The 24,759-nt window shown below is 51.2% G+C and overlaps 2 protein-coding genes across 8 annotated transcripts; both read left to right on the forward strand.

The window, feature by feature from the left end:
• The first annotated feature begins 1,694 nt into the window (after window positions 1-1,694).
• On the forward strand, window positions 1,695-6,807 carry LOC115847746 (sialic acid-binding Ig-like lectin 14). 3 transcript variants are annotated; one of them, XM_060289241.1, is made up of 8 exons: window positions 1,695-1,895; window positions 2,816-2,876; window positions 3,544-3,822; window positions 4,025-4,072; window positions 4,540-4,573; window positions 5,153-5,404; window positions 5,647-5,785; window positions 5,900-6,807. In XM_060289241.1, the coding sequence occupies exons 1-8, from the start codon at window positions 1,818-1,820 to the stop codon at window positions 5,921-5,923; spliced, it is 915 nt and encodes a 304-aa protein (XP_060145224.1). In that variant the 5' UTR covers window positions 1,695-1,817; the 3' UTR covers window positions 5,924-6,807. The 3 variants fall into 3 exon arrangements, with proteins under 3 accessions (XP_060145224.1, XP_060145222.1, XP_060145223.1); XM_060289239.1 differs by lacking the exons at window positions 1,695-1,895; window positions 2,816-2,876 and having other exon boundaries at window positions 3,204-3,822; XM_060289240.1 differs by lacking the exons at window positions 1,695-1,895; window positions 2,816-2,876; window positions 4,540-4,573 and having other exon boundaries at window positions 3,204-3,822.
• Window positions 5,933-23,944, forward strand: SIGLEC10 (sialic acid binding Ig like lectin 10). 5 transcript variants are annotated; one of them, XM_030847861.2, is made up of 14 exons: window positions 5,933-6,050; window positions 15,577-15,667; window positions 16,347-16,409; window positions 16,513-16,637; window positions 16,715-17,095; window positions 17,251-17,535; window positions 17,856-17,903; window positions 17,993-18,256; window positions 19,216-19,263; window positions 19,377-19,634; window positions 19,717-20,001; window positions 20,321-20,414; window positions 20,514-20,655; window positions 22,053-23,944. In XM_030847861.2, the coding sequence occupies exons 4-14, from the start codon at window positions 16,601-16,603 to the stop codon at window positions 22,317-22,319; spliced, it is 2,109 nt and encodes a 702-aa protein (XP_030703721.2). In that variant the 5' UTR covers window positions 5,933-6,050; window positions 15,577-15,667; window positions 16,347-16,409; window positions 16,513-16,600; the 3' UTR covers window positions 22,320-23,944. The 5 variants fall into 5 exon arrangements, with proteins under 5 accessions (XP_030703721.2, XP_030703723.2, XP_030703722.2 ...); XM_030847863.2 differs by lacking the exon at window positions 16,347-16,409; XM_030847862.2 differs by lacking the exons at window positions 5,933-6,050; window positions 15,577-15,667 and having other exon boundaries at window positions 16,293-16,409.
• The last annotated feature ends 815 nt before the right edge of the window (window positions 23,945-24,759 follow it).

Genomic DNA, 24,759 nt, shown 5'->3' on the forward strand with positions numbered 1-24,759 from the left:
TGGCAACTAGGAGAGGGCTAAAGGCGGTCAGTGCAACGCCTCCCGTTCGCATCACCCCTCTGCTCCCGGCCATCTGGCTGCCGCCCTCTCCCACCCCTGCCCGGCAAAACTCTCACCTGGGTCACCAGTAACCACCTTGTTCTCTTCCTATCTCCCCGGCCGGGCTATCTCAGTCACAACTACCACCTCCCCCTCCAACCCGCAATTAAGCTTAAGCCCGTGCGCACCGCACCGCACCGCGCCTGAGAGCGTGCGTGTTCTCACGACTCCGCCCAGGGCCCTCTCCTCCCCCTCGGTGAATGTGTCCACGTGTCCACCTCCAGGGACAACTCTGCTCTCTTCTCAACCCCTGTCTTCCCAGCCCAGACCCGCACATGTATACCGCAAGCTGTTAACTCAAATATTCATTACGTAGCATACTTTATAATTTTTTATTTTATTTTATTTATTTATTTTGCGGGGCGACGGATCTTCGTTGCTGAAAAGAGCATGGGCTCAGACAGATAACTTCCGTGCCATTGTTCATAGCAGCAAGATTCCCAGCAGTGGCGGAACCAGTCCCAGCGCCCAGCAACTGAATGGATGAACCAAACGTGGTAACACCTACAATCAAGTATCATTCAGCCTTTCAAAGCAACGCAAATTCTGACACACGCTACAACGCCGGTGACTCTGGAAAACAGTGTGCTACCTGAAAGAAGCAGACACAAAGGGACAGATATCGTTTGATTCTGCTTATACGAGCTCCCCCGAGGCACATTCATCGAAACAGAAAGTAGAATGGCGTTGCTTGCAGCTAGGGGATGGGGATGGTGAGGAGTTATTGTGTGACTGCAGCAGAGTTTCTGTTTGGGATGATGAGAACGTGCTGGAGATAGAGTGATGACGGTTGCACTAACGTTGTGTATGTACTTAGTGCCATTGAATCGTACCGTATACAATGTTTCAAATGGTGTTTTGTTTTATGGTGATTTTAGAAACGAGAAGTACTTCTGTCCTCATGGGGATGTCGTTATGCGGACAAGAACTTTTCAAAGAAATGATAAGTAAAATGAGAGCATGTCAGCTCTTGACAGGTTTGGAGGAAAATCACACAAGGACAGGAGCATGTGACATATTGGTGTGGGGAGGCAAAGGGATTGGGGGGAAGATGGGAGGATGCTGCGGACCCCGTGCAAGGCGACTGCAGGCCAATGCAGGATTCTGGAAGCCTTTGAGGAGAGCGGACATAGGATTAGACCCTCATTGAGGTAGGATCCTCAGGCTGTTGTGTTCAGAATCAGCCAGAGTGGATCTAGGGCAGCAAGAAAGAGATGTGGCAGGACCCTGCTGGGGACTCCAGGCAGGAGGTGATGGTGCAGTGGACCGAGGAGATCGTGTAGATAGAGAGGATATGTTTTGAATATGTTGTGAAGGTCAAGCTAACAGAATTTTCTAATGGATGTGGTCGGTGAGGGGAAGTGAGGATCAAATATGATGCAGAAATGTATGTAGAGAGCTGGATATGAAAGTCTGGGGATCAGAGGAGGGGTCCAGGGTAGAGACCTTAAATTGTAGAGTGAGTGTAAGATGACAATAGATGAGGTTAAAAAAAGTGGGTGGGGTGGGATGATAAGAGTATGATACTTCCTCAAAAACTTAAATATAGAATTAACACATGATCCTAACTTTCACTTCTGGATATCTCTCAAAGGGAACTGAGAGCAGGGACTCCAGGAGATATTTGCACACTCGTGTTCCTAGTAGCGTTATTCACTATAGCCAAGTGATGGAAGCAACCCAGCTTGCCCTCAACAGATGAAGGGATAAGCAAAACCATGGAATATTATTCAGCCTGGAAAAGGAGGGAATTTCTGACACTTGCTACCACATGGATGAACTCTGAGGACATTACGGTAAGTTCAACAACCTAGTGAATAAAAGACAAACACTACGTGATTACACTTATATGGGGTAGACAAAGGAGTCAAATTCCTCGAGAGAGAAAATAGAACTGTGGTTGCCAGGAGCTGGCAGGAAGAAGGAAGAAGGATTGGTTGTTTAGTAGGTACAGAATTTCAAGGTTTTCAACTTGAAAAGAGTTATTTTTTTACTAGATTAAAAAAAGGTCATACTCATTAAAAGAAAATACCCAGTATGCTGCCGGACACTCGGCAATCTCACCACTGATGCAGCTCTAAAGCCCGACAGTGCTGCCTGTTTGGGGAGGAAGTGATGGGCCCGGGTGGGAGCATCTCCTGGGCAGGGACCAGGCCAGCCGTAGCCCTTCGGGTCTCCAGGTCACCAGCCCAAGATGCTCAGTGTTGGGGGAAGGAGTGAAGGCATGATTGGCGGCTGCCTTCACGTCACCCAGGAGCCCCTTCTTGTCTTCTGCCCCAGACGCTCACACAGACCCTAAAGAAACCTACATCTTGCGGGACCGATCACCCGAGGGTCTAGGTGAGGCTGGGACCCTCCAGGTCAAGACAGGAGCTGAGCGGCTCCCCGGTGTAGACAGCGGTGCTCAGACGGGAAGACCTTAGGAGGCTCACCGTGTCCTACGCCTCCGTGTCCTCAGAGGCTCTGGTGCTGGAAGGACCCACCCGAGATGGGGGGCAGGGCAGGGCTCTCCTCCTTGCCTGCTCCTCTCTGGGCAGGACTCCGGGGTCTCTGGACCGAGGGGTGTCCGTCCGCTCTGTGAGGAGGAGGGTGCCGAGCTCCGGCTCTGCAGTTCCTCTTCTGTGAACAGCTGGGTCTCGTGTTCCTCCCCAGCTTCCCGTGGGTCTCCCCGCAGCCTTACCTCCCTGTCTCCTCCCCCTTCTCTTTTCACACACAGGACGCCCAGAAGCCCTCCGTCTCAGAGATGCTGCCGCTGCTGCTGTCCCTGCTGTGGGCAGGTGGGTGGGCTGCGGGGAGACGGGTGGGCAGGGCAGGGGCTGTGGCTGACCCTCGTTTCCCCGCAGGGTCCCTGGCTCAGGACAGAGAATACCGGCTGGAAGTGCAGGAGTCCGTGACGGTGCAGGAGGGCCTGTGTGTCCGCGTGCCCTGCTTCTTCCACCATCCCTTTGTCTACTGGGACGACTCTGTCCCATCTTTCGGGTACTGGTTCCAGGAAGGGGCCAGAACCGACCAGAATCGTCCAGTGGCCACAAACGACCCAGGTCGTGAGGTGCTGACGGACACCCAGGGCCGATTCCACCTCCTTGGAGACCCCTGGACCTACAGCTGCTCCCTGGACATCAGAGATGCACGGCAGGGAGACACGGGGACATACTTCTTTAGGGTGGAGAGAGGGCCTTTTGTGAAATATAGTTATTCTGAGGACAAGCTCCACCTGCATGTAACAGATAAGGATGGTGTCAAGGAGAGGACACACAGACACAGGGGCCCTGAGGGCCCCCAGGGCAGGGCTGGGAGGGGACCCCCTGTCTTCTCATCCTGGGAGGGGCCCAAGGGGACCTAGGAGGACAGGCCGCTGCGGCTGGCCTGGGGCAGAGACAGCTCTGAGGGGCACACTCGGGGCCCCCCATCCAGGGCCTGGGTCTGTTTCTCTCTCCTCTTCAGCTCTGACACAGACACCCGACATCCACGTCCAGGGGACCCTAGAATCTGGCCTCCCCAGGAATATCACCTGTGCAGTGCCATGGGCCTGTGAGAGGGGGACACCCCACACCTTCTCCTGGACCGGGGTTGCCCTCCCTTCCCTGCACCCCAAGGGCCCCCACTCCTCGGTGCTCACCCTCACCCTGGGGCCCCAGGACCACGGCACCAACCTCACCTGTCGAGTGACCTTCCCCGGAGCTGGTGTGAGCGCAGACAGAACCATCAGGCTCAACGTGTCCTGTGAGCGCGGGGCCGGGACGCCGGGGCCCTGAGGGCGGAGGACGTTGGGGACGGGAGGCCTGGGTGGGATACTTGTGGACTCTTCTTGGAGGCAGGCTGGGAGGAGAACGAGGAGAATGCTGAGACCCCCCCCCCCATGGTGTCATGTTACTCATGACACCTCATCATGCTGCAGGAGGACATTTCTTTCTTTCTGTTCCAGATGCTCCACAGAACCTGGACATTCGTGTCTTCCGGGGAAATCGCACAGGTGGGAGAAAAGTACCTGGGTGGAATGGAGGTCAGATGCAGGGATGTTGTGAAGGTGGACAGACTCAAGCCCACCACTCATCCCCTCTCTGCTCCTACGTCTGCCCTCTGCCTCCCAACCCTGTCCCCTGGCAGGACTCACTTTAGGGCCACTGTGGATTCCTAGTGACAACTCACTGTCACCTCCGCTTGCCCCCTCCCTTCCCACCTCTTCTCCCTCCTCACTTTCCCAGGACATCCCTTCGCGGATTCCCTGCCTCCTCCCTGTCTCCGTCTCTCCCGCAAGGAGACTGAGTTCCCAAGCTGGGTTCTGCAGGATTCCAAGGGGAAGCTCGTCTACTCCGGGGTTCCAATCCTACCTCTGCCCTGAAGACTCTCCCAAACCTCTGTCCTGAGTGCCCTCCACTCCCCCTGCAAGGGACCCTCCGATATGAGTAACCCGAGCCTGGATCTTGGCAATTCCTTTAGGCTCCGTGTCTCACCCAATCGTCCCCGGGACTCAGTGAGTTTTGCGACGTTGACTTTCTGAGAGTGACTCACGTCAGCCCCCTCGTCCATCCCTGTGACCGCAGCTCCAACCCAGGCCTCCATCCTCTCTCTGGCCTGGATCCGGACCAGCCTCTCCTCTGGGCCTGTCAGCCTCTAGTCTTGGCCCTATCCAGCCTGCAAGAATGGGGACCCCAAAGGGATCTCTACATGCCCCAGATCTGACCCTACGACTTTCTTGCTCAGAACCCTCCCATGGCTCCCTGGGGCTCTCATCACCTGCGTGCAGGCCTCCGAGTGGCCAGACCCACGGATGTCAGTGCCCTGCACAGTTTCACGCATCAAGGGCCACCTCCTGGGATGTTCTCTCCCAGGCTTAGATATGGCCGACTCTTCCTCAAGCGTCCACAGCCCCCTGTCCTGGGATCAGCAGGTTGCCTCTCCTTCCCCCGCCTCACCTCATAGACTGACCCCCGTCCTTGGCCTTGCCTGCGGTGCCTGTCTCAGAGCCGCTGTTCCCGTGTCTGGGAGGACAGAGGGAGAGAAGGGCCTCTCAGCCTTGCCCTTCTAGCTCTCTCTGTCTCTCTAATCCCAGAGATCCTGGGCAACGCCACCTCCCTTCGAGTCGTGGAGGGCCAGTCCCTGCGCCTGGTCTGTGTTGTCGACAGCAACCCACCCACCAGGATAAGCTGGGCCCGTGGGTGCCTGACAGTGAGCCCCTCACAGCCTTTGGGTCCTGGGGTCCTGGAGCTGCCCCACGTGGTCTTAGGGGATGGAGGAGAATTAACCTGCCAAGCTCAGCACCCGAGGGGCTCCCTCCGTGTCTCCCTGAACCTAGTTGTACAGGGTGAGTATAAGCAAGGATGCCTGAGTTCCGAGCTAGGGTGGAAAGCAGGCTTAAGGTGTGGACTTACAGGGACTTCCCTGGTGGTCCAGTGGTTAAGACTCCATGCTTCCAATGCAGAGGACGTGGGTTTGATCCCTGGCCGCAGAACTAAAATCCCATATGGCAAGCAGCGTGGCCAAAATAAAAATAATGGTGTGGACTTACACCTATCATCCACCTTCCTCTCTCTTTTCGTCCTCCAGGTGTCTCCTCTTCCTTCTCCCAAGTCTCTGGGGAGCGGAGAGAGGGCTCCTGGCCCCTGGTCCTCACGTTGCTCAGGGGGGCCCTGATGGGGGCTGGTTTCCTTCTCACCTATGGCCTCACCTGGATCTACTATACCAGGTGAGAAGCCCTTCTTAAGGTGTCCCTGATTTGGGGATACGTCCGTCTTGTCCTTTCCAGAGCAGACCTTCCACGAAACTGGTCCCTTGTTTCAGAACTGTGTTTCCCTTACAGGTGCAGAAACTCACAAGGGAATAGGCTTGAGAGGTGTGACTGAGTTCCCTTCTTCACAGTGGTGCTTCAGAGGTCTATGAACAAGGAGGTCCCGGGTGACTTGAACCTGCTTCCCTTCCAGAAATAACATCTCTTCACATCTGGCCTCCAGGTTTCTTCCTGATAGTTCTACATGAGTGGTTGTGAGGGCAAGGAGGAAATAGATATTTTTATTATTAAATTGAACTGTGCTCCGTGTAACATGTTTTCTTCTCTGTGCTTATACCTTAGCATGGTTTTGATATGCCCATAGCGCGACCCATAATATATTGTTCTAAATCCCATGATATAGTATTTTTTAAAGTTAATTTGAAAGAGATTTTTTTAATTAGAACAATTAACTATTTTATATTTATCCGCATATGAACCATTTCAATTGCTCTTCATCCCTTTGTTGTAAAAATAAAATCCCCTAAGGAAAAGTAAAAATAAGAGGGATTCCCTGTGGAAAGAACATATTTAGAAAATGGACCTGGTGTGGCTACCAGGTACCCCCAATAAAATGGAGCCAGGCAATCGTGACAGACCTAGGGTTCAGTCAGGTACTCTGAGTTCTTAGAAAAACCACGAACGAAAACTATAAGGACTTCTGATTGTGCTAAGGATCCTACCTGAAAAACCCCTAAGGAGATGCTCCAGTGACAGCCATCATTGGAAAGTTCTGGTCAGGCTGCAGTGACTTGCGGTCAGGCTGCAAGGGCCATCCAGTCCCCTTTTATAAGTCTCCCAACTGTGGCTTCTTTGGCTTGTGCTTTCAAACACCCCTCACCCCTTCACCTCCAAGGAACGTACTTTTGGTTACAGCCAAAGGCTTCTTACCCCTGGTTTGCAAACCTTGCAAACAATAAAGCTGTCCTTTTGCATTAAGATAACGCTGCCTCTTTTCTCAGATTTATTTCTAATTTAAGATGACAGTATAGTTTCTCTAGAGTATCATTTTCCTTTTACCTGAAGATCTTTTCATATATTTTTGTAGTGTAGGTATGCTGGTGATGAATTCTCTCAGCCACAGTTTGTCTGGAAAAGTTTTCATGTACATTAGCTTTGGAAGGATATTTTTGTTGGATTAGGAATTCTTGGTTAAACTTTTCCCCGTTCTGTTGTTTAAATTCTTTTGGCTTGCCTAGTTTCGCCTTATTTTCATCTTTCTTTCTTTGTAGTTTATATTTTTCTGTAGCTGGTTTTAATATTTTCTCTTTTCACTGGGTTTTAATAATCGAATAATATGTGCCTTGGCGTGTAAATGTGTGTGTGTGACAGAGAGAGAGAGACAGAGAGAGAGACAGAGATTATCCTACTTGGAGGGTGTTGAGTATCTTGAATCTGAAATTTTATAGTAGTGATCAAATTTATAAAAATTGAAGCCAGTGTTTATATATATATGTATTTTTTTTTCTATTCCCCTCTGGGTCTCCAATTTTACATATGTGATATTGCCCAGTATTATCTCATTATCAGCTCTGAGCATCTGTTCACCATTTCCAACCTTTTTTCTCTATATTCTTCAGTTTGAATAGGATCTGATGCTACACCTTCAAGTTTACTGATTATTCTTCCACAATATCGAATCTGATGTTAGTCTCATTCAGTGAAATTCTCACTTCAGATCATTTTTTTCTTCTCTAGAAGTTAATTTCCTTGGTTTTTAATCTTACGTTTCTTCTTTTATTATGTTGATGTTTTCCTTTACATCCTCGAGTATATGGATAATGTTTGTAATCAATGTTTTCATGTTTTTGTCTGCTAGGTCTGTCTCCTCTGTCATGTCTAGGCCTGATTCCACTGAAGGATTTTTCTCTCACCGAGTGTCACATGTTCCTGCTTCTTTATGTGTCTAGTAATGTTTCACTGACTGCTGAACGTTGTCAATTTTTTGTGGCTGATGACTTGGTCTTGTCTTTCTTTAAATAATACTGGTCTTTTTCTTTTTTTTTTTTAATACTGGTCTTTTTCTTGACGGTAGTTATTTGTGTGTTGGGTCAATACTTTAAAGGTTCTTTGATTTTTATTGAAGTGGTGTTGGTGTACGATACTGTGTTAGTTTCAGGTGTACTACGTAGCGAGCTGACATTTGTATACATTATGAACTGATCACCATGATAAGTCTAGTAACCATTTGTCCCAACACAGAGCTATTAGAATATCACTGACCGTTATTCCTTCTGCTGTATATTACTTCCCTATGGCTTATTTATTTTATAACTGGTGATTTACACACCTTAATCCCCTTCACCTATTTTGCCCACCACCCCCTCCCCACTGGCCACCACCCATTTGTTCTCTATATCTGTGGGTCTGTTTTCATTTTGTTTTGTTTGTATGCGTTCTTTTTTAAATTTGTTTTTAAATATATTTTATTCTTTTATTTTTTGCGGTACGCGGGCCTCTCGCTGTTGTGGCCTCTCCCGTCGCGGAGCACAGGCTCCGGACGCGCAGGCTCAGCGGCCGTGGCTCACGGGCCCAGCCACTCTGCAGCATGTGGGATCCTCCCAGACCGGGGCACGAACCCGTGTCCCCTGCATCGGCAGGCGGACTCTCAACCACTGCCCCACCAGGGAAGCCCCGTTCTTTTTTTTAGATTCCACGTATGAGATCATATGGTATTTGTCTCTCTGTCTGACTTATTTCACTTAGCATAATACTCTCTAAATTCATCCATGTTGTCAAAAATGGCAAGATTTCATTTTTTATTGTCTGAGTAATATCATATATATTATATATTCATTCATCTATCATGGACAATTAGGTTGATTTCATATCTTGACTATTGTAAATAATGCTGCAGTGAACATTGGTGTGCATATATATACCTTTTGTTTTCTGTTTTTTGTGGGTTTTTTTGCGGTACACGGGCCTCTCACTGTTGTGGCCTCTCCCGTTGCGGAGCACAGGCTCTGGATGCGCAGGCTCAGCAGCCATGGCTCACGGGCCCAGCCATTCCGCGGCATGTGGGATCCTCCCGGACCGGGGCACGAACCCGTGTCCCCTGCATCGGCAGGCGGACTCTCAACCACTGCGCCACCAGGGAAGCCCCCCCTTTTTTATATATATAAATGTATTTATTTAGTTTTATTTATTTTTGGCTGCGTTGGGTCTTTGTTGCTATGCACGGGCTTTCTCTGGTTGTGGCGAGCGGGGGCTACTCTTTGTTTCGGTGCACGGGCTTCTCATTGCGGTGGCTTCTCTTGTTGCGGAGCACGGGCTCCAGGTGCGCAGGCTACAGTAGTTGTGGTGCGTGGGCTCAGTAACTGTGGCTCGCGGGCTCTAGAGCGCAGGCTCAGTAGTTGTGGTGCATAGACTTAGTTGCTCTGTGGCATGTGCGATCTTCCCAGACCAGGGCTCGAACCTGTGTCCCTGTGTTGGCAGGTGGGTTCTCAGCCACTGCGCCACCAGGGAAGCCCCCATATATCTTTTCAAATTAGTGTTTTTGTTTTCTTTGAGTAAATACCCGAAAGTGAAATTGCTGGATCATATGGCAATTCTATTTTAAATTTTTTGAGGAACCTCTGTACCGTTTTCCACAGTGGCTGCACCAATTTACAATCCCACCAAAGGTGCACGAGGGTTCCCTTTTATCCACATCCTTGCCGACACTTGTTATGTGTTGTCTTTTTTATCATAGCCATTCTGACAGGTGTGAGGTGCTATCTCATGGTGGTTTTGAGGTGCATTTCTCTGAAGATTAGCGATATTGAGCATCATTTCTTGTGTCTGTTCACCATCTGTTTGCCTTCTTTGGAAAAATGTCTATTCAGGTCCCCTGCCCATTTTTAGTCAGGTTGTTTGGTGTTTTTGATGTTGGGTTGCATGAGTGTTTTGTATATTTTGAATATTAACACCTTATCGGATATACTGTTTGCAAATATTTTCTCCCACTTAGTAGGCTGTGTTTCTGTTTCGTTGATGGTTTCCTTCACTGTGCAAAAGCTTTTTAATTTTTTGTAGTTCCATTTATTTATTTTTGCTTTTGTCTCCCTTGCCTGAGGAGACAAAAAGATGTTGTGAAGACCAATGTCAAAGAGCACACTGCCTATGTTTTCTTCTAAGAGTTTTATGGTTTCAGGTCTTACATTTGGTCTGTCTAGTATAGCAGCCGGAACAGACTGAGACACCACAGGAACATTTTCTTATGAGGACATCGCATGTTTGATGTGCCTGGGTAGACGTCATTTATTTGAGAATGACACTGTGAGAGATATTGAGGTGTTTTAAATTTCAGGAAAGGTGGGTTTGCAGTGAGGGAAGCGGATGGTTGTGGGGACTTAGTGTTTGCTTTGATATGCTCTCCCCCGGCAGAGACTCAGTTGTACTGAGGTGCAGTGAAAAGAGCAGAATCATTATTTGTAGGTTCAGTGAGAATGGATGCAGCCTTTTTGGATGAGCAACGTTTGCAAATGTGTCCAGAGCCTGAGAAAGATTCCCTAAAGAGCTGCAGTTCTTCAGGACTCTGGACAGCAGAGATCCTGGTGACTGGGGCTCAAGGGTCAGTGTGTGCCAGGGAAAATGGAGCGCCCTCTGGGGGCAGCATCCTGAACTGCAGCACAAGCAGTATGGGCGGGAACTGGGACAGGTGTATCTGAATGACACAAAGATGCTAGCCAGGGGGTGTCTGAGATACTCCCTTCCCCCCAACAAAGGCTCCTTAGCACCCTCAGGGCCTCAACTACAGCCAGACCCAGACTCTTCATTCACCACTGGAATGCTTCCCTACATCTCCTTCATTCATCCCTCCTAATAAGTCCAGTCCTCAGGCCCACACCCAGCACCCTTCTAGGGCAGAATCCTGAACTACCTACCTACCTACCTCTCTTCCCCCTCCTCAGCTGCTCCCACCCCATACCTACCCATCCACCCCCAATCTCACTTCCTCTCAATATCTATCTTTGTCCCCGTTGTGACCTCAGGGACAGACAAAGCAGGTGTTCAACATCTGTTGAATTAGAGCAGGAAACCAGAGGCTTGTAGAGTTTTTTTCTTAAGGAATAGGCTCAGAGAAAAATCTGAACATTCTTAGGCAGAGAAGGCAGATACGAGGATGACTGATAAAGATTCTCGTGGACTCAGGTAGCCCCTAGTCTGTGGTCTAGCCAAGGGTTGGGAGGGGGGAAGGCTGGCTTGGATGAGAAGGCAATTGCAAAGGGGGGAGGTGCTCTGGTCACACTGAGAAAAGGTGGAAAGTTCAGAGGAGGTCAAAGAAATGACCAAAAATCTGGAAAAGTGTACGGGTGGGGAAATGTTGGGGCAGGTTGGTTGTAAGGTCAGGAAAAGCATTTCCGAAGAGATGGCCTTTGAGCAGAGAACAGTGAAAAGGGGAGCAGCCACGGGCAGCAGCTAGTGTCATGTTCTTGAGGCAGAAATGAATTTGGTAAATGTGAGAAACAGAGTGGGGATCGCCGGCGGGAGTGCAGAAGTAAAGTGGAGTGCGTTCCAAGTGAGTTTGCAGGGGTCACTGGGGGTTACCTCAGGTCGAGTTCTATAGGTTATGGTGATGAGTTTGGGTTTTCTCCTACATATGGTAAGATGCCATTGAAATGTTTGGGCAAGAGGGTGACTTGATCTGATCTCTATTTTAAAAATAACTCTGGCTGTTGTGTTGAAACTGCATTACGGAAGGGGCAAAAGTAGAAGCAGGGAACTGTATTCAGTAGCCTGGGATAGAGTCTGAAAAAGAATGGAAAAGAGTCTGAAAAAGAATGTCTATATATGTATCACTGACTCACTTTGCTGTACAGCAGAAATTAACATAACAATGTAAGTCCACTATACTTCAATAAAATAATTTTTTTAATAAAGAGGCAGGAAGAATCATCAATAGGGTTTTTTTTTTTTTTTTTTTTTTTTTTTTTTGCGGTACGCGGGCCTCTCACTGCTGTGGCCTCTCCCGTTGCGGAGCACAGGCTCCGGACGCGCAGGCTCAGCGGCCATGGCTCACGGGCCCAGCCGCTCCGCGGCATGTGGGATCTTCCCGGACCGGGGCACGAACCCGCGTCCCCTGCATCGGCAGGCGGACTCTCAACCACTGCGCCACCAGGGAAGCCCCTGGAGACATTTTTAATTGTCACAACTGTGATGGGGGGAGGGAGGCAAGTGGCATCTAGTGGGTGGAGGCCAGGGACGGTGCTCAACATCCTACAAAGCTCGGGGCGGCTTCTACTCCCCAAGAATTATCTGACTCAAAATGTCAATAGTGCTGAGATTGAGAAATCTTGGACTAGGGTAATGAATGGTAGTGGGGGTATAACTCAGGAACAGCCAGATGAAAATGAGGTGTAGGACACACAGCCAGATGAAAATGAGGTGTAGGACAAAGTATGGGGAAAGGGCTTGGGGCTTCCATGCCCTCTCTTTGGGGAGGTGCACCACTCTCCCCAAATCTTCACATGTTCTCCAACCTGGAAACTCTCTGAACCCCATACTTTTGGTTTTTATGGGGGCTTCATTCCATAGGCGTGTCTGATTAAATCATTGGCCATGGGCGACTGACTCAGCCTCTAGCCCCTCACCCCTTCTGGGAGGTCAGGGACTGGACTGAAATTTCCTACCTCCTAATCACATGGTTTGTTCCCCTGGCAACTAGCCCCCATCCTTATGTGCTTTCCAAAAGTCACCTCATTAACAAAAACTCAGGTGTGGTGGAAAGGGGTTTGTTATGAATAGCAAGACACTCATTTCTGGCTCTGAAGTGTTTTCAGGAACTGAGGACAAGAGACCAATATTAGAACAAAAGATGCTCCCACTGCTCTTATCACTCAGGAAATTCCAAGGGTTTTGGGTGCTGTGAGCCAGGAACCATGAGCAAAGACCAAAATATATACTTACTCTAAATCACAATATCACATGTAGCATGCTTTTTTTTTTTTTTTTTTTGCGGTACGCAAGCATGTGGGATCTTCCTGGACCGGGGCACGAACCCGTGTCCCTGCATCAGCAGGCAGACTCTCGATCACTGCGCCACCAGGGAAGCCCGTAGCATGCATTTTTAAAGTCATGGATGAAATAGGACATCTAGGGAGAGTGATCCTGATGCATTCTAAGATTTAGGAGTCAAGGGCAGAGGCGGAACCATTAAAGATGAAGACGAGTGTCTAGAAAGGTAGAAGGAAAAACCAAGGAAGTAATGGTGTCCTCTGTACGCTATGGGCAGCCCGACTCCGGCAGGTACCTTCGAGATGGCAGTTCTAGGTGACAGGGGAAGCCAGACTGAAGTGTTCCAAGAAGGAAGGGGTGGGGCTTCCCTGGTAGCGCAGTGGTTAAGCATCCGCCTGCCAGTGCAGGGGACACGGGTTCCAGCCCTGGTCCGGGAAGATCCCGCGTGCCGCGGACCAGCCGGAGAAAGAGGATCTCACCGCCCAGGGTCAGAAGGGAAGGGGTAAGGAACTGAAGTAGCACCGACAAATGGGGTCAGAGGACCAAGACAACCGAGAGTTGCAAGGCAAATTTTATTATGCTACGGTTGCAAATTATATAGACTAGAAAAAGGGAGGTTACCAGATGGTGGTTTACGTTATCTACAGACTGTCTCGGCTTCAAGGTTAACTTCCCTGGGAGAAAACCCATAAACCCAGAATCATCAAAAATAACCTGCACGTGCAGGGGGGAGACAGCTTTGCTTGTCTCATTTTGCATTCTTTCTGATCTCTGGGCCCTGGTGATTTATCTCCCATGGAATGGAACAAGGAGGGGAACAAGTAGGCAAGGTCCCTTCGAGCGGCGGCGGCATGCCTGGCATGTCCGTAGCCTGCTCTCAAGGCTGACTGCTTCTCACAGCCGCGGAGCAACTAAGCCCGTGCGCCGCAACTAGTGAGCCTGTGCGCCGCAACTGCTGAGCCCGCATGCCACAACTACTGAAGCCCGCGTGCTTAGCGCCTGTGCTCTGCAACAAGAAGCCACCGCAATGAGAAGCGCATGCAACGCAACAAAGAGTAGCCGCCGCTCGCCGCAACTAGAGAAAGCCCGTGTGCAGCAACGAAGACCCAGTGCAGCCAAAAAATAAATAAACAAATAAATTTATAAAAAGAAAAAAGAAGGAAGGGGTGACTGAGCACACCAAATGCTGCGGAGCAGGCGGCATCCAAATGAGATGAGAATAGAAATTACCTATGGGTTTTAGCCATTTGAGATCTTTGGTGACCCTGACAAGAAGAGGTTGAGGGATGTAGGGATGGAGGCGAGATTGGACTCGGGTGAGCAGGGTGGACAGTAAAAAAGGGCAGTTCCTGTGACCTGAAGAACCTTTCCCGTGAAGAGAAGAGCGAACCCTCCGGGTTTCCGGGAACGCAGAGGAGGGGAGCTGGTGGTCTCAGGACCACCTCCAGGAACCTTGTGGCAGCTGCCTCCAGAAGGGGATGGGTTGGTCCACAAGTGGGGTTACTGGCTCCACTCTGTTTCCACCTCTCCCTGGCCGCTTGGCTATAGATATGAAGCTGCCCAACTGACCTCACCTGGTACAGGAGACCTCCTCACCTCCACATCTCAGGGATCAGCTCTGAGCTTTGAAGGCATATCTCAGCCTGAGGGTGGCCCACATTCGTCGGTGGGGCGTATGAGACCTCTGGGTTGGCCTGGAGGACCTGGGGAGTCACGGATTGGTATCCTTCAGCCCCAGGGTAGCAGACGGTCCTCTCTCCCTTTTCTCTCTGATGGAGTAGCATGGAATAGTGTGGAGAAACCCATGGAAGGCCTGAGGTGTTGCCACTGTCCTGGTTCCCACTCCCATTAGCCCCATGGAGGCATGGAGGTGCTCCAAGGCAGAGGTGAGGCTGGATCTAAGCTTTGGGGGTGGGGAACCTCAGTTCTCAGCTCCTTCAGGGCAAGTCCTCAGCAGGACCCAGGCATCCTTCCCTCCCTGTCACTCCTCCCTCCGAGAGGCCCTTCCTCTGTGAACTTGACAGAAGGAAGGGTGTGATGTCCCTGGATGCAAGGGCTCCCCCGGGAGAAGGGAAACTGCTTCCCCCAGAGAAAGCCTAGGTTGGGCAGTGGGGACCCGGCAGCAGAGTGAATAGGAGGGTGGATGTTACGGGTTGAATTGCACTCCCTCTGCCCCCAAGTTCATATGTTGAAGTCTTAACCCCCAGTATCTCAGAATGTATATTTGCAGATAGAGTCTTTAAAGAGGTAATTCAGTTGAAATGAGGTCATAGGGCAGAGTCCCAGTCCAGTATGACTGGTGTCCTTGTGAAGAACACACGTACACACAAGGAAGACCAGGTGAAGACTGGAGGAGAAGACGGCCATCTCCAGGCCGAGGAAAGGGACCTCAGAAGAAACAAAGCCTGCCGACACGTTGATCTTGAACTTGTAGCCTCCAGAACTGTGAGGAAATACATTTCTGTTGTTTAAGCCGCTCATTCTGTGCTCTTTTATTATGGCAGCCTGAGCAGACTACTGGAGTGGATTCGAGGACAGGGATAGTTATGTGTCGCTTCCTCTGGGAAGCCCCTCTTGACTTTGCCAGGAAGTAGTGACCACCCTTTCCCCAGGGCCCAGCGTGAATGTCTGTCCCAGCATGTGGGGGGCAGGGCATTGATGAACACTTCAGTGCTCTTCTGTTTCTAAGGATCTTCGTTTACCAAGCTGGGTTCCCTTGAGGTCAGACACTGTCTCATTTACCTATGTGTGTCCGCCTCCCCCATATACAGCATGACACCTGCCACACGCAAGCTTCCAGAGCACGGAGGTCATATAGGCAAGCACAGTGTCTCCACGTGACCAAAACAGAGTCATCTCAAGGTGAGGGGAACAACAGTCCACATCTGGGGGAGTTTACCTGACTCACTCCACAAATGCCATGCCCCTTACATTGCCTAAGTCTCCCAGCATCAGCATCGCCCCTGGGTGTCTGTGTTCTTATCACAGCAGGTGTTACAAATGTATGTCGTCCAGCTGTGTGGCAGAAGGGGAGACTGGGGAGCAGACAAAGACCTTGGCGTGGGTGCTCCTGGGGGACCGGGAGTCAGTGAGCCCATCAGGGAGGGTGAAGGGGTAGAGGCACTGAGACCAGCCTACGGTTGCCAGATTTAGCCAATAAAAAGGCAAAGTGCCCAGTTAAAGTTGAATTTCAGATCTCAGCAACGAATGATTTCAGTAGAAGTATATATATCCCATGCGATCTCTGGGACGTACTTATACTAAAACAATTCATTTTTCGTCTGAAAGCCAGTTTTAACCGGGCATCCTGACTTTTTATCTGGCAAGACTAACCCTGCACTCCCACTCCTACCCTCTGCCCCAGAAATCCACCCTGCCCAGCACCCATCACCATCACCAGAGGCCCCTGTAAGAAGGGCTTACTGGGAACTTTCACTTCTGCTTCCCTAACGGCTCAGGGTCCAGCGGGAGAGTCCCCGGCCTCCACCCACCCAAAGCCAGGCCCCAAGTCTAGACACATGTCCTCCACTCCCTCCCCCAGAGATGAGGCGGGAAGGTGACCAGCTCAGGGAGCCCAGACGCCAGGCGAGCCCCCCGGGAAAGAGTGAGTTCAAGTGGGTGACATGGGGGCGGGGAGAGTCCAGAAGAGGAAAATGAGTCGTGTGGGTCTGAGCATCAGAAGCTCATTTCATGCATCAATCCACCAGGGCTCAGCTTCCGCCTTCTGCCCTCACCCAGTGCGAGTCACAGTGTCTGGGGAATGAGCGTGTCCCAGGGCAGTTCCAAGTGCCTGAGATGCTCTTGCCACTGCTCTTAGCCGTGCTGTGGGCCGGTGAGTGAACGAGGTGGGGGGCCAGGAGGGGCCCGGGACTGGGGGTGCAGCCTGAGCCTCTCTCTGTCTCCCCATAGGGTCATGGGCTCAGAATCCAGCTTTCCAGCTGCAGGTGCAGGAGTTGGTGAGGGTGCAGGAAGGCCTGTGCGTGGTCGTGCCCTGCTCCGTCTCCTATCCCGTAATAGGTTGGGTTCCCTCCACCCCAGCTTACGGCTTCTGGTTCAAAGACCCGACCGCCACAGACAGTGGTCTGCCAGTGGCCACAAACAAGCCGGATCGAGACGTGCAAACAGACACCCAAGGCCGATTCCAGCTCCTGGGCGATCCCAGACAGAATTGCTCTTTGCTCATCAGAGATGTACACATGGAGGACAGTGCATCGTACTTCTTTCGGTTGGAGAGAGGCTATTACGTGCGATATAATTTCGTGGAATACAAGTTCCGTCTGGAGGTGACAGGTACGGAACTGGCTCGAGCTGGAATGGGGTGGGACCCCCCTCCCCTCCTCCCCCCTTCTCATACTGGGGAGGGGCTATGGGGAACGGACCATGGGGGACCCCCGGGAGTACCCCCATCAGGGTCTAGCATCCCACCCTCTCTCCCTCCATCCCAGCCCTGACTCAGAAGCCAGAGATCTACGTCCCAGAGACTCTGAAGCCTGGGCACCAGGTGACGCTCATCTGTATGTTTCACTGGACCTTTGAGGAATGTCCAGCCCCTACTCTCTCCTGGAGGGGGGCCACCGTCTCCTCCCACGAGGCCAGACCAAGAACTTCCTACCTCTCAGCCCTCACCTTCACGCCCAGACCGCAGGACCACGGCACTGAGCTCACCTGTCGAGTGGACGTCTCCAGAAGGGGACTGAGCACAGAGGACACCGTCCTGCTGAGCGTGGCCTGTGAGTTTGGTGGCGGGAAGGACATCAGGGCGCGCAAACAGGCACGGGGGACGCGGAGGTGGAGAGAGGCAGCCGGGCAATGATGGTCAGCTCTCTGCGCCTGCGTGGGTAGGAAGGCGTGGAGTCTAGCGACGCTTGCCTCGGCCCAGGGAGGGGGATGGGGATGCCGTCTGGACCTGTGTCCATAAGCGCATCTTTGGCACTCATCTGTCACTTGTCTTCCCGGAGGAAAGTCACACTTTCTTCTCCCCGAGGGGGTTCTCTCTGGCGGTGGGGAATCTCTCATTCCTCCCCAAAGCCAGCTCCCAATCCTGTTACAGATGCCCCCAAAGACCTGGTGATCAGCATTTCCCAGACCGATGTATCAGGTACTGAGGGCCACTTGGGGGTGTCAGGAGGGCGGGGGAGTGGTGTTCCCCCTTGCAGTCCTTCTCTTGCGCGCTCTCTCTCTCTGCAGCCCTGGAGCCGCAGGGAAACAGCCCCCATCTGGAAGTCCAGAAAGGCCAGTTCCTGCGGCTACTCTGTACAGCCGACAGCGTGCCGCTGGCCACACTGAGCTGGGCCCTGCAGGACAGAATCCTCTCTTGGTCCCACCCCTCGGGCTCCAGAACCCTGGAGCTGGTGCTGCCCCGGGTGAAGGCTGAGGACGCGGGTCGCTACACCTGCCGAGCTGAGAACGGGCTTGGCTCTCAGAGCCGCAGCCTGGAACTCTCCGTGCAGTGTGAGTGTGACCAGCGGGGGCCTGGGTTGGGGGGGGGGCGGGGAGGAGGGAGGGGGCTAAGGGCAGGGTCGCAGAGCTCTAAGGTGACCCGGAACCCCAGGCCTATGGGGCTGGGATTCTGCTTCCAGCTCCGACTGCGGTGGGCGCGGGGGCGGGGGATTTCCCCACGCCACCGAGCAGTTCTCCAGCATCAGTGGCGTGTGCTACAATTCAACTCAATTCTGACGCTATCTACCCGGAGATAGCGTCAGATCCCACAGGTTAAGGGATCAGTTTCTGGAAAGGGGCCCCGCCCCCGCTTCAGCCACCAATCACAAGTCCAGGTTGTCCCCTGTGCTTCTGACCGGCCAACGATAGATTGGAGGTTCCCATGACCTCCTCCTTGGGTTCAGTTAATTTGCTAGAGCTGCTCAGAGAAATATTTTACTCACTAGATGACCGGTTTATTATAAAAGAATATAACTCAGGAACAGCCCGATGGAAGCGATGCATAGGGCAAGGTATGGGGAAGGAGCAGCTAACTTCCATGCCCTCTTCCTGGGCACAACTCTCCCCAAATCTCCAAGTGTTCACCAACCTGGAAGCTCTCCCAACCCCATTTGGGGGGGCGGGCGTGTTATGGAGTCCTCCTTACGTAGGCACGATTGGTGGAAAGGGGTTTGTTATAAATAACAAGGCACATTTATCACGCTTACCTAGCATTCAGGAAATCCAAGAGTTTTAGAAGCTCTGTGCCAGGAATAGGAACAAAGATCAAATACCTATTTCTGTTATAAATCACAGTATCTTAGGGACCTGCCCTTCTTACCAGTCTATTCCCTTGGGTCATTCATCTGAGAATCACTCAGTGGGTGATTCAACCCCCTCCGCCTCCCAGCCCTTCACCCCTAGGGACGTTCACTTTGCCCAGAAGGAAACCCCTGGCTTGTTTAACGTCAAGTACCCTGTCTCTGTTTCAGATGCCCCAGAGAACCTGAAAGTGATGGTCTCCCAGGGAAATAGGACAGGTAGGAAAGGGGATCAGAGGAACCGAACTGGGAGCCCGGACGTCTGGAATGTCAGCAGGAAGAGGGTCCCTGTGCCCTCAGCTGTTCATCCGTCCTGGCTGTTCCCTCTCTAGTCCTGGAAAACTTCAGAAATGGTACATCTCTTCCGGTCCTGGAAGGCCAAAGCCTGCGTCTGCTCTGTGTCGCTCACAGCAACCCCCCAGCCCGGCTGAGCTGGGCCCGAGGGGGACAGACTCTGAGCCCCTCCCAGCCCTCAGATCCTGGGGTCCTGGAGCTGCCGCAGATACAAACAGAGCATGAAGGAGAATTCACCTGCCGAGCTCAGAACCCTCTGGGCTCCCAGAATACCTCTCTGAGCCTCTCCGTAGTCTGTGAGTGCGGGGACCCCTGGGGGCAGGACACCTGGGCCCAGGTGAGGGGAGGGGCACCGCTGACTCTCCTCCCTCTGTACAGACCCCCCGCAGCTGCTGGGACCCTCCTGCTCCCAGGAGGAGGAGGGTCTGCACTGCGACTGTTCCTCCCGAGCCCAGCCGGCCCCCTCCCTGCGCTGGCAGCTGGGGGAGGGGCTGCTGGAGGGGAATTTCAGCAACGCCTCCTTCAAGGTCACCTCCAGCTCGGCTGGGCCCTGGGTCAACAGCTCCCTGTGCCTCCGCGAGGGGCTCAGCTCTGGCCTCAGACTCAGCTGCGAGGCCCAGAACGTCCACGGGGCCCAGAGCGCCACTGTCCTGCTGCTGCCAGGTCAGGGGCCAACTGGACGCCCCCTGGAGGCGGGGGCTGAGAACGACAGCGACAGGGTCCTGTGGTTGGGTCAGGAGCTGGGGAGCGGGGACACGGGGGCGCCTGTGGCTGGGGATGCGGAGGGGGAAATTAAATCGGAGAGCCTGACGCTTGGGCCTGGGGTGTAGCGGTTTCCAAGAAGTCGATGGGAAGGGGCTCGAGGTAAAAACCTCTGGAAAAACCACTAGGCTCCGGAAGCCTGAGCGCCTAGTGGCGGGTGGACGTGAGGACGCACGGGGATGGGAAGGGCTCAGAGATGGCTGACCGTTTCCTCGTGCAGATGAGAAGGGATTCGCCTCCAAAGCGTTCTCCAGCGGAATATTTCTAGGAATTGGCCTCATGACCCTCCTTGTCCTCTGCTTCATCCTGATCGTGTGAGTTAGCAGGACCAGCGATGGAGGGAGCGTGGGATCTGGGACCCGTGGAGAGGGGGGCGGGGCCAGGGCGCACACCAAGGCGGGGTGTTCCCTCAGCGCGAGGGCTCTGAGGAAGAAGTGGACCCAAGCAGAGGTTCCGGCCCCGGCCCCGGCCCCGGGAGAGACTCCGAGGTCCAGGGTCTCACGGAGGAGCACGCTCCTGGATTACATCAATGTGGTCCCTAAAACTGGCCCCCTGGTGAGTGGTCCCAACCAGCTGTCTCTTCTTCCCCTTCTCTGACTCCTGTATACCCTCCTCCCCAGCCCCGCCCTCACCCTTTGCCCGAGAGACATCGCAGTGGAAGAGGCCCGGGCGCTGGATTCAAATCCTGATTCTGGCACTTAACCTCTATGAGACCTTGACCAAACCCTCCCTCCACTGCGCCTCTATTGCTTCCTCCTTGAGAGTCGGTTTGAGGATTACAACACATGTTATTGCCTAATAGGTAGCAGCTATTCCATTGTTACTACTACCAACAACATTACTAAGTAAAATTAATGATGTCACCAATGATTAATATCACTGAGAGACGGCATGTCCTAGTGATGGTTAAGGGTAGGGCTCTGAAGCCAGCCTGCTCGGGTTCCTGTCCGCTTTCTTCACTGTGTGTTCTGGGATGAGTCACTTAACTTTTCTGTGCCTCGATTTCTTTAACTGTAAAATGGGGATAATAGTAGTGCCGACCACGTAGGCTCACTCTGGGTATTCAATATGCTCATTTTCTACTTGTAAAGCATTTACAACAGTACCAGGCACCTAGTAAGTGTTGGGTAAATGCTGGATCTTTTCAGGAGAGAACATCTATATGCGGACGATTCCAAAATTTACATCTCCCAGACTCATCCCTGAACTCTAGACTCATAGCCAACTATCTAGGCAGCATCTCCACGTGGATGTCTAATAGGCATCTCAAACCTAGCCTGTCCAAAACCAAACTCGTGACTAAGCACCACTTAAAACCCTTCTCCTCCATCCTCTGCATCTCAGCAAATAGCACCACATTTGTCCAGCTGCTCAAGCCTAAAGACTTTAAGTCATTTCTTATTCCTCTCTTTTTTATCGCCCCCACAATCAATCCATCTGCAAATCTCCTCCCAAATCCATCCAAACCACTTCTCCCCCCTCGGTTGGATAGAGCTTAGGGACGAAGAAAAAAAAAAGTGAAAAGTGCCAATTTCAGATGGTCACATACACAGGATTCCGTGTATATAACACTCTCAAATGATAAGATTGTAGAGACAGAGGACAGGTTAGTAGTTGCGAGGGGTTCGGGATGGGAGGATGATGAGAAGGACAGCAGGAGGGAGATGTTTGTGATGATGGAGCAGTTCGACGTCTTGTGGTGATGGTTACACCAATGTATCTGCGTTAGTTTGCCAGGGCAGCCATAGCAGAGAACCACAGGCTGGGAGGCTTAACCACAGACTTGTCTTTATTGTGTGTTCCTGTCGCGAGATGGAAGGCGAGCTCAGCGAAGGCAGGGTCTTTGTTTTACTGCCTGATGTAACCCCAGTTCCTCAATCGGTGCCTAGCACGTGGTAGGGGCTCGAGTATCTGTTGAATGAATGAATGAAGGATGGTCATTTTTCCCTTAGGCTCAGAAACAGAAAACCAAACCAAGCAGTCCTTCCTGGGCCACTGTTCCAGATGCTCACCCCCCGGAACCCAGAAAGAACCAGAAGGAGCTCTATCTTGTTTCCCACAATTGTCCAGGACCCAAATCATCCCCTCAAGCCCCAGAATCAGAGAACAACCAGGAGGAGACCCATTATGCTGTCCTCAACTTCCCAGGCCTCAGACCATGGGACACCCAGAGGCCCAAGGGTACTCACTCAGAGTATGCTGAAATCCAGTTCCACTGAGCGTCTGTCTGCTGGGTTGGAGGACTTGGACCCAGGCCGGGGAGAAAGGCAGAACGATTGGGAAGAGGAGAACAGAGTGTAGTCTGTCTGTCTTTCTGTCTCCCTCTCTCTCTCATTTCATCGTCCAAGGATGGGATGATCCCATGCCAGATCCTAGCATCTTGGAACAGCCTGGTGAATGTCTCCAGAGCAGCCTTCTCCAAATACACTATTCTAAGCAAGGTAAAGCTTCTCCTCTGACACACCTAGGCACCACCCTGGCTGAATACTCAACAGTCTCAGTTTCTCAGCGGTGGGAGGGCCTTGAAAGATGACCAAGCGCTCATCTTCGCCGACCTCACAGGTCAAGTCTGGGCCGCTGCCTAGTTTGCTGCCACCTGTGAGCCAAGAGTGTGTTTTACATTTTAAATGGTTAAGGGGAAAATCAAAAGAAGGATGCTTTATGATGCGTGGACATGACTTGAGATTCCAATTTCAGTGTCTATAAATAAAACTTTATTGGAATGCAGCCATGCCCATTTTTTTCAGGATCGCCTATGGCTGGTTTCAGGCAGAGTGGAGTCGTTGCCCTGCTAAGCCTAAGATAGCTAGCCTTCGGTTTAGGAAGAGTTGGTGGAATTTTCGTGTAATGTAAACTCACCCACTTATTTGTACAGAAGAGCTAACAGAAGCGGAGGTCCAGAGAGAGTTCAAGAGTAGCCAAGGTGACACTGACTAGCTCTGTGACTAGATGGAAGGTTTCTAGGGTGAGGACTTGTAGGGTGAGGAGACTTGAGTGGCAGTTTAATAGTAAGAGGGAGGAAATTAATATTTTTGAATACCTGCTGTGTATCACATTGTGAGCCAACTGTGGTGTAAGATTTAAGAGTATCTCCATTGGGAAGATATCTGAGACTCAGAGAGGTGAATTAACTTATCTAAAGACACACAGGAGAAATCGGCAATATCAGGGGTCCCACCCATGGCTGACTCCAAAACCACTGCTCTCCCCGCTTTTTCATAATCCCTCCTGAAGTGGCGCTCTCGAGTGAAAAGGACTCAAAACTCAGGGCAGAATGTGAGAATGGTCAATCATCTCAGATATAAAGAGAGGCTAGCTGGTCACCTCATCTCAGCAGGAAGTAGTGGTCAGGCTGTGTCCATGAAGCTGGCCTCTGTTGATCTTTCTTTTCCTTTCTAAGACCATGGTGGGGGAGTGGGGGTGCAGGGGATGTCTTTACTCCTTAGAAGGATAAATGCAATTAGATAAAGAGGGAAAGAAAAGAAAGAAAAAGATTTTGAGTTGGAATTTTCCAAGGGTTCCTTTATACAGATATTATCTCTATTATACAGTTGGGCAAACTGAGTCATGAAAAGGTTACAGACACATCCAAAGCCACAGGATTAGTAAGATTTGATTCCAGAGCCCAGGCTCTTGGTCATGACCTTATATTGGCCTCTTGGTGGCTTGTTGAGCAGAGGGGACCTGATAAGGAGGGGTGGCAGGTGCAGTATATAGAAAGGACAAAGGACTTGCACTTGTGTCCAGATTCTACTACTTACTAATCAGAATAAGTGTAGGCAAGTGACTTTCTCTCTCTGAGCCTCATGTATTAAAATGAAGGTAGCACCCTTACTTGGAAGGTTTGTTATAATGATTGAATAAGAGAGTACAGATGAGGGGGGTGGGGCAGTATAGGGGTAGGGGATTAAGAGATACAAACTCTTAGGTATAAAATAAGCTACAAGTACATATTGTACAACACAGGGAATATAGCCAACATTTTACCTTGTGTAAGGTATTAACTGACTAGCCCAGTGGGCTGAGCCACGGAGCTCCAGTCTGCAGGTGGGATGCAAATAGCTTTGGAGAAGAAGGTAGCAAAAAAGAGTGCTGTGCTCACTGTGTCCCTAAGTGCTCTCTGTCTTTCCTCCATAGTCACCCCTGGAGCCCAGATTTGGTAGTTACTGCATATGATGATATGGTAAGGAGGGCCACGCTGACATATTTTGCCTCCTAACTGTGCCAGTGCCTCTGTGTACTGAATAAAATAAAAAACTGAACTAGCTGCAAGCACTGAAGTTGGCCACCAGAAGCCAGTATACCCAGAGTAATTGAATTACCCATGGAGTAGGATCAACCAATGCAACTGCCTCATTTTTTTAATTTTTTTTAAAAATTGAGGTATAGTTGATGTACAGTATTATGTTTCAGGTGTAAACATAGTGATTCGCAGACTTTAAAGGTTATACTCCGTTTACAGTTATTATAAAATATTGGCTTTATTTCCTGTGTTGTAAAACATATCCTTATAGCTTTTTTGTTTTATACATGGTAGTTTGTACAACTGCCTCATTTTATAGGGGCTTCAAGAGGGACAGGTTCACACAACAAAATAGCAGAAGTGACATTCAAGCTCAGACAGGTCCTAAAAGGGATGACCACTGCAGGTCCTGAATT

The sequence above is a fragment of the Globicephala melas genome, chromosome 19, assembly GCF_963455315.2.
Source record: "Globicephala melas chromosome 19, mGloMel1.2, whole genome shotgun sequence".
Taxonomy (NCBI): domain Eukaryota; kingdom Metazoa; phylum Chordata; class Mammalia; order Artiodactyla; family Delphinidae; genus Globicephala; species Globicephala melas.

Coding starts and splice junctions, on each gene's coding strand:
- LOC115847746 (XM_060289239.1), top strand. CDS start 3,333: ATGGTGTCAAGGAGAGGACACACAGACACAGGGGCCCTGAGGGCCCCC. Junction 4,574..5,152: donor CCAATCGTCCCCGGGACTCA/GTGAGTTTTGCG, acceptor CTCTAATCCCAG/AGATCCTGGGCAACGCCACC. Junction 5,786..5,899: donor ACCTGGATCTACTATACCAG/GTGAGAAGCCCT, acceptor TTTCCCTTACAG/GTGCAGAAACTCACAAGGGA.
- SIGLEC10 (XM_030847861.2), top strand. CDS start 16,601: ATGCTCTTGCCACTGCTCTTAGCCGTGCTGTGGGCCG. Junction 17,904..17,992: donor TTCCCAGACCGATGTATCAG/GTACTGAGGGCC, acceptor CTCTCTCTGCAG/CCCTGGAGCCGCAGGGAAAC. Junction 20,656..22,052: donor TCCCTAAAACTGGCCCCCTG/GTGAGTGGTCCC, acceptor TTTTTCCCTTAG/GCTCAGAAACAGAAAACCAA.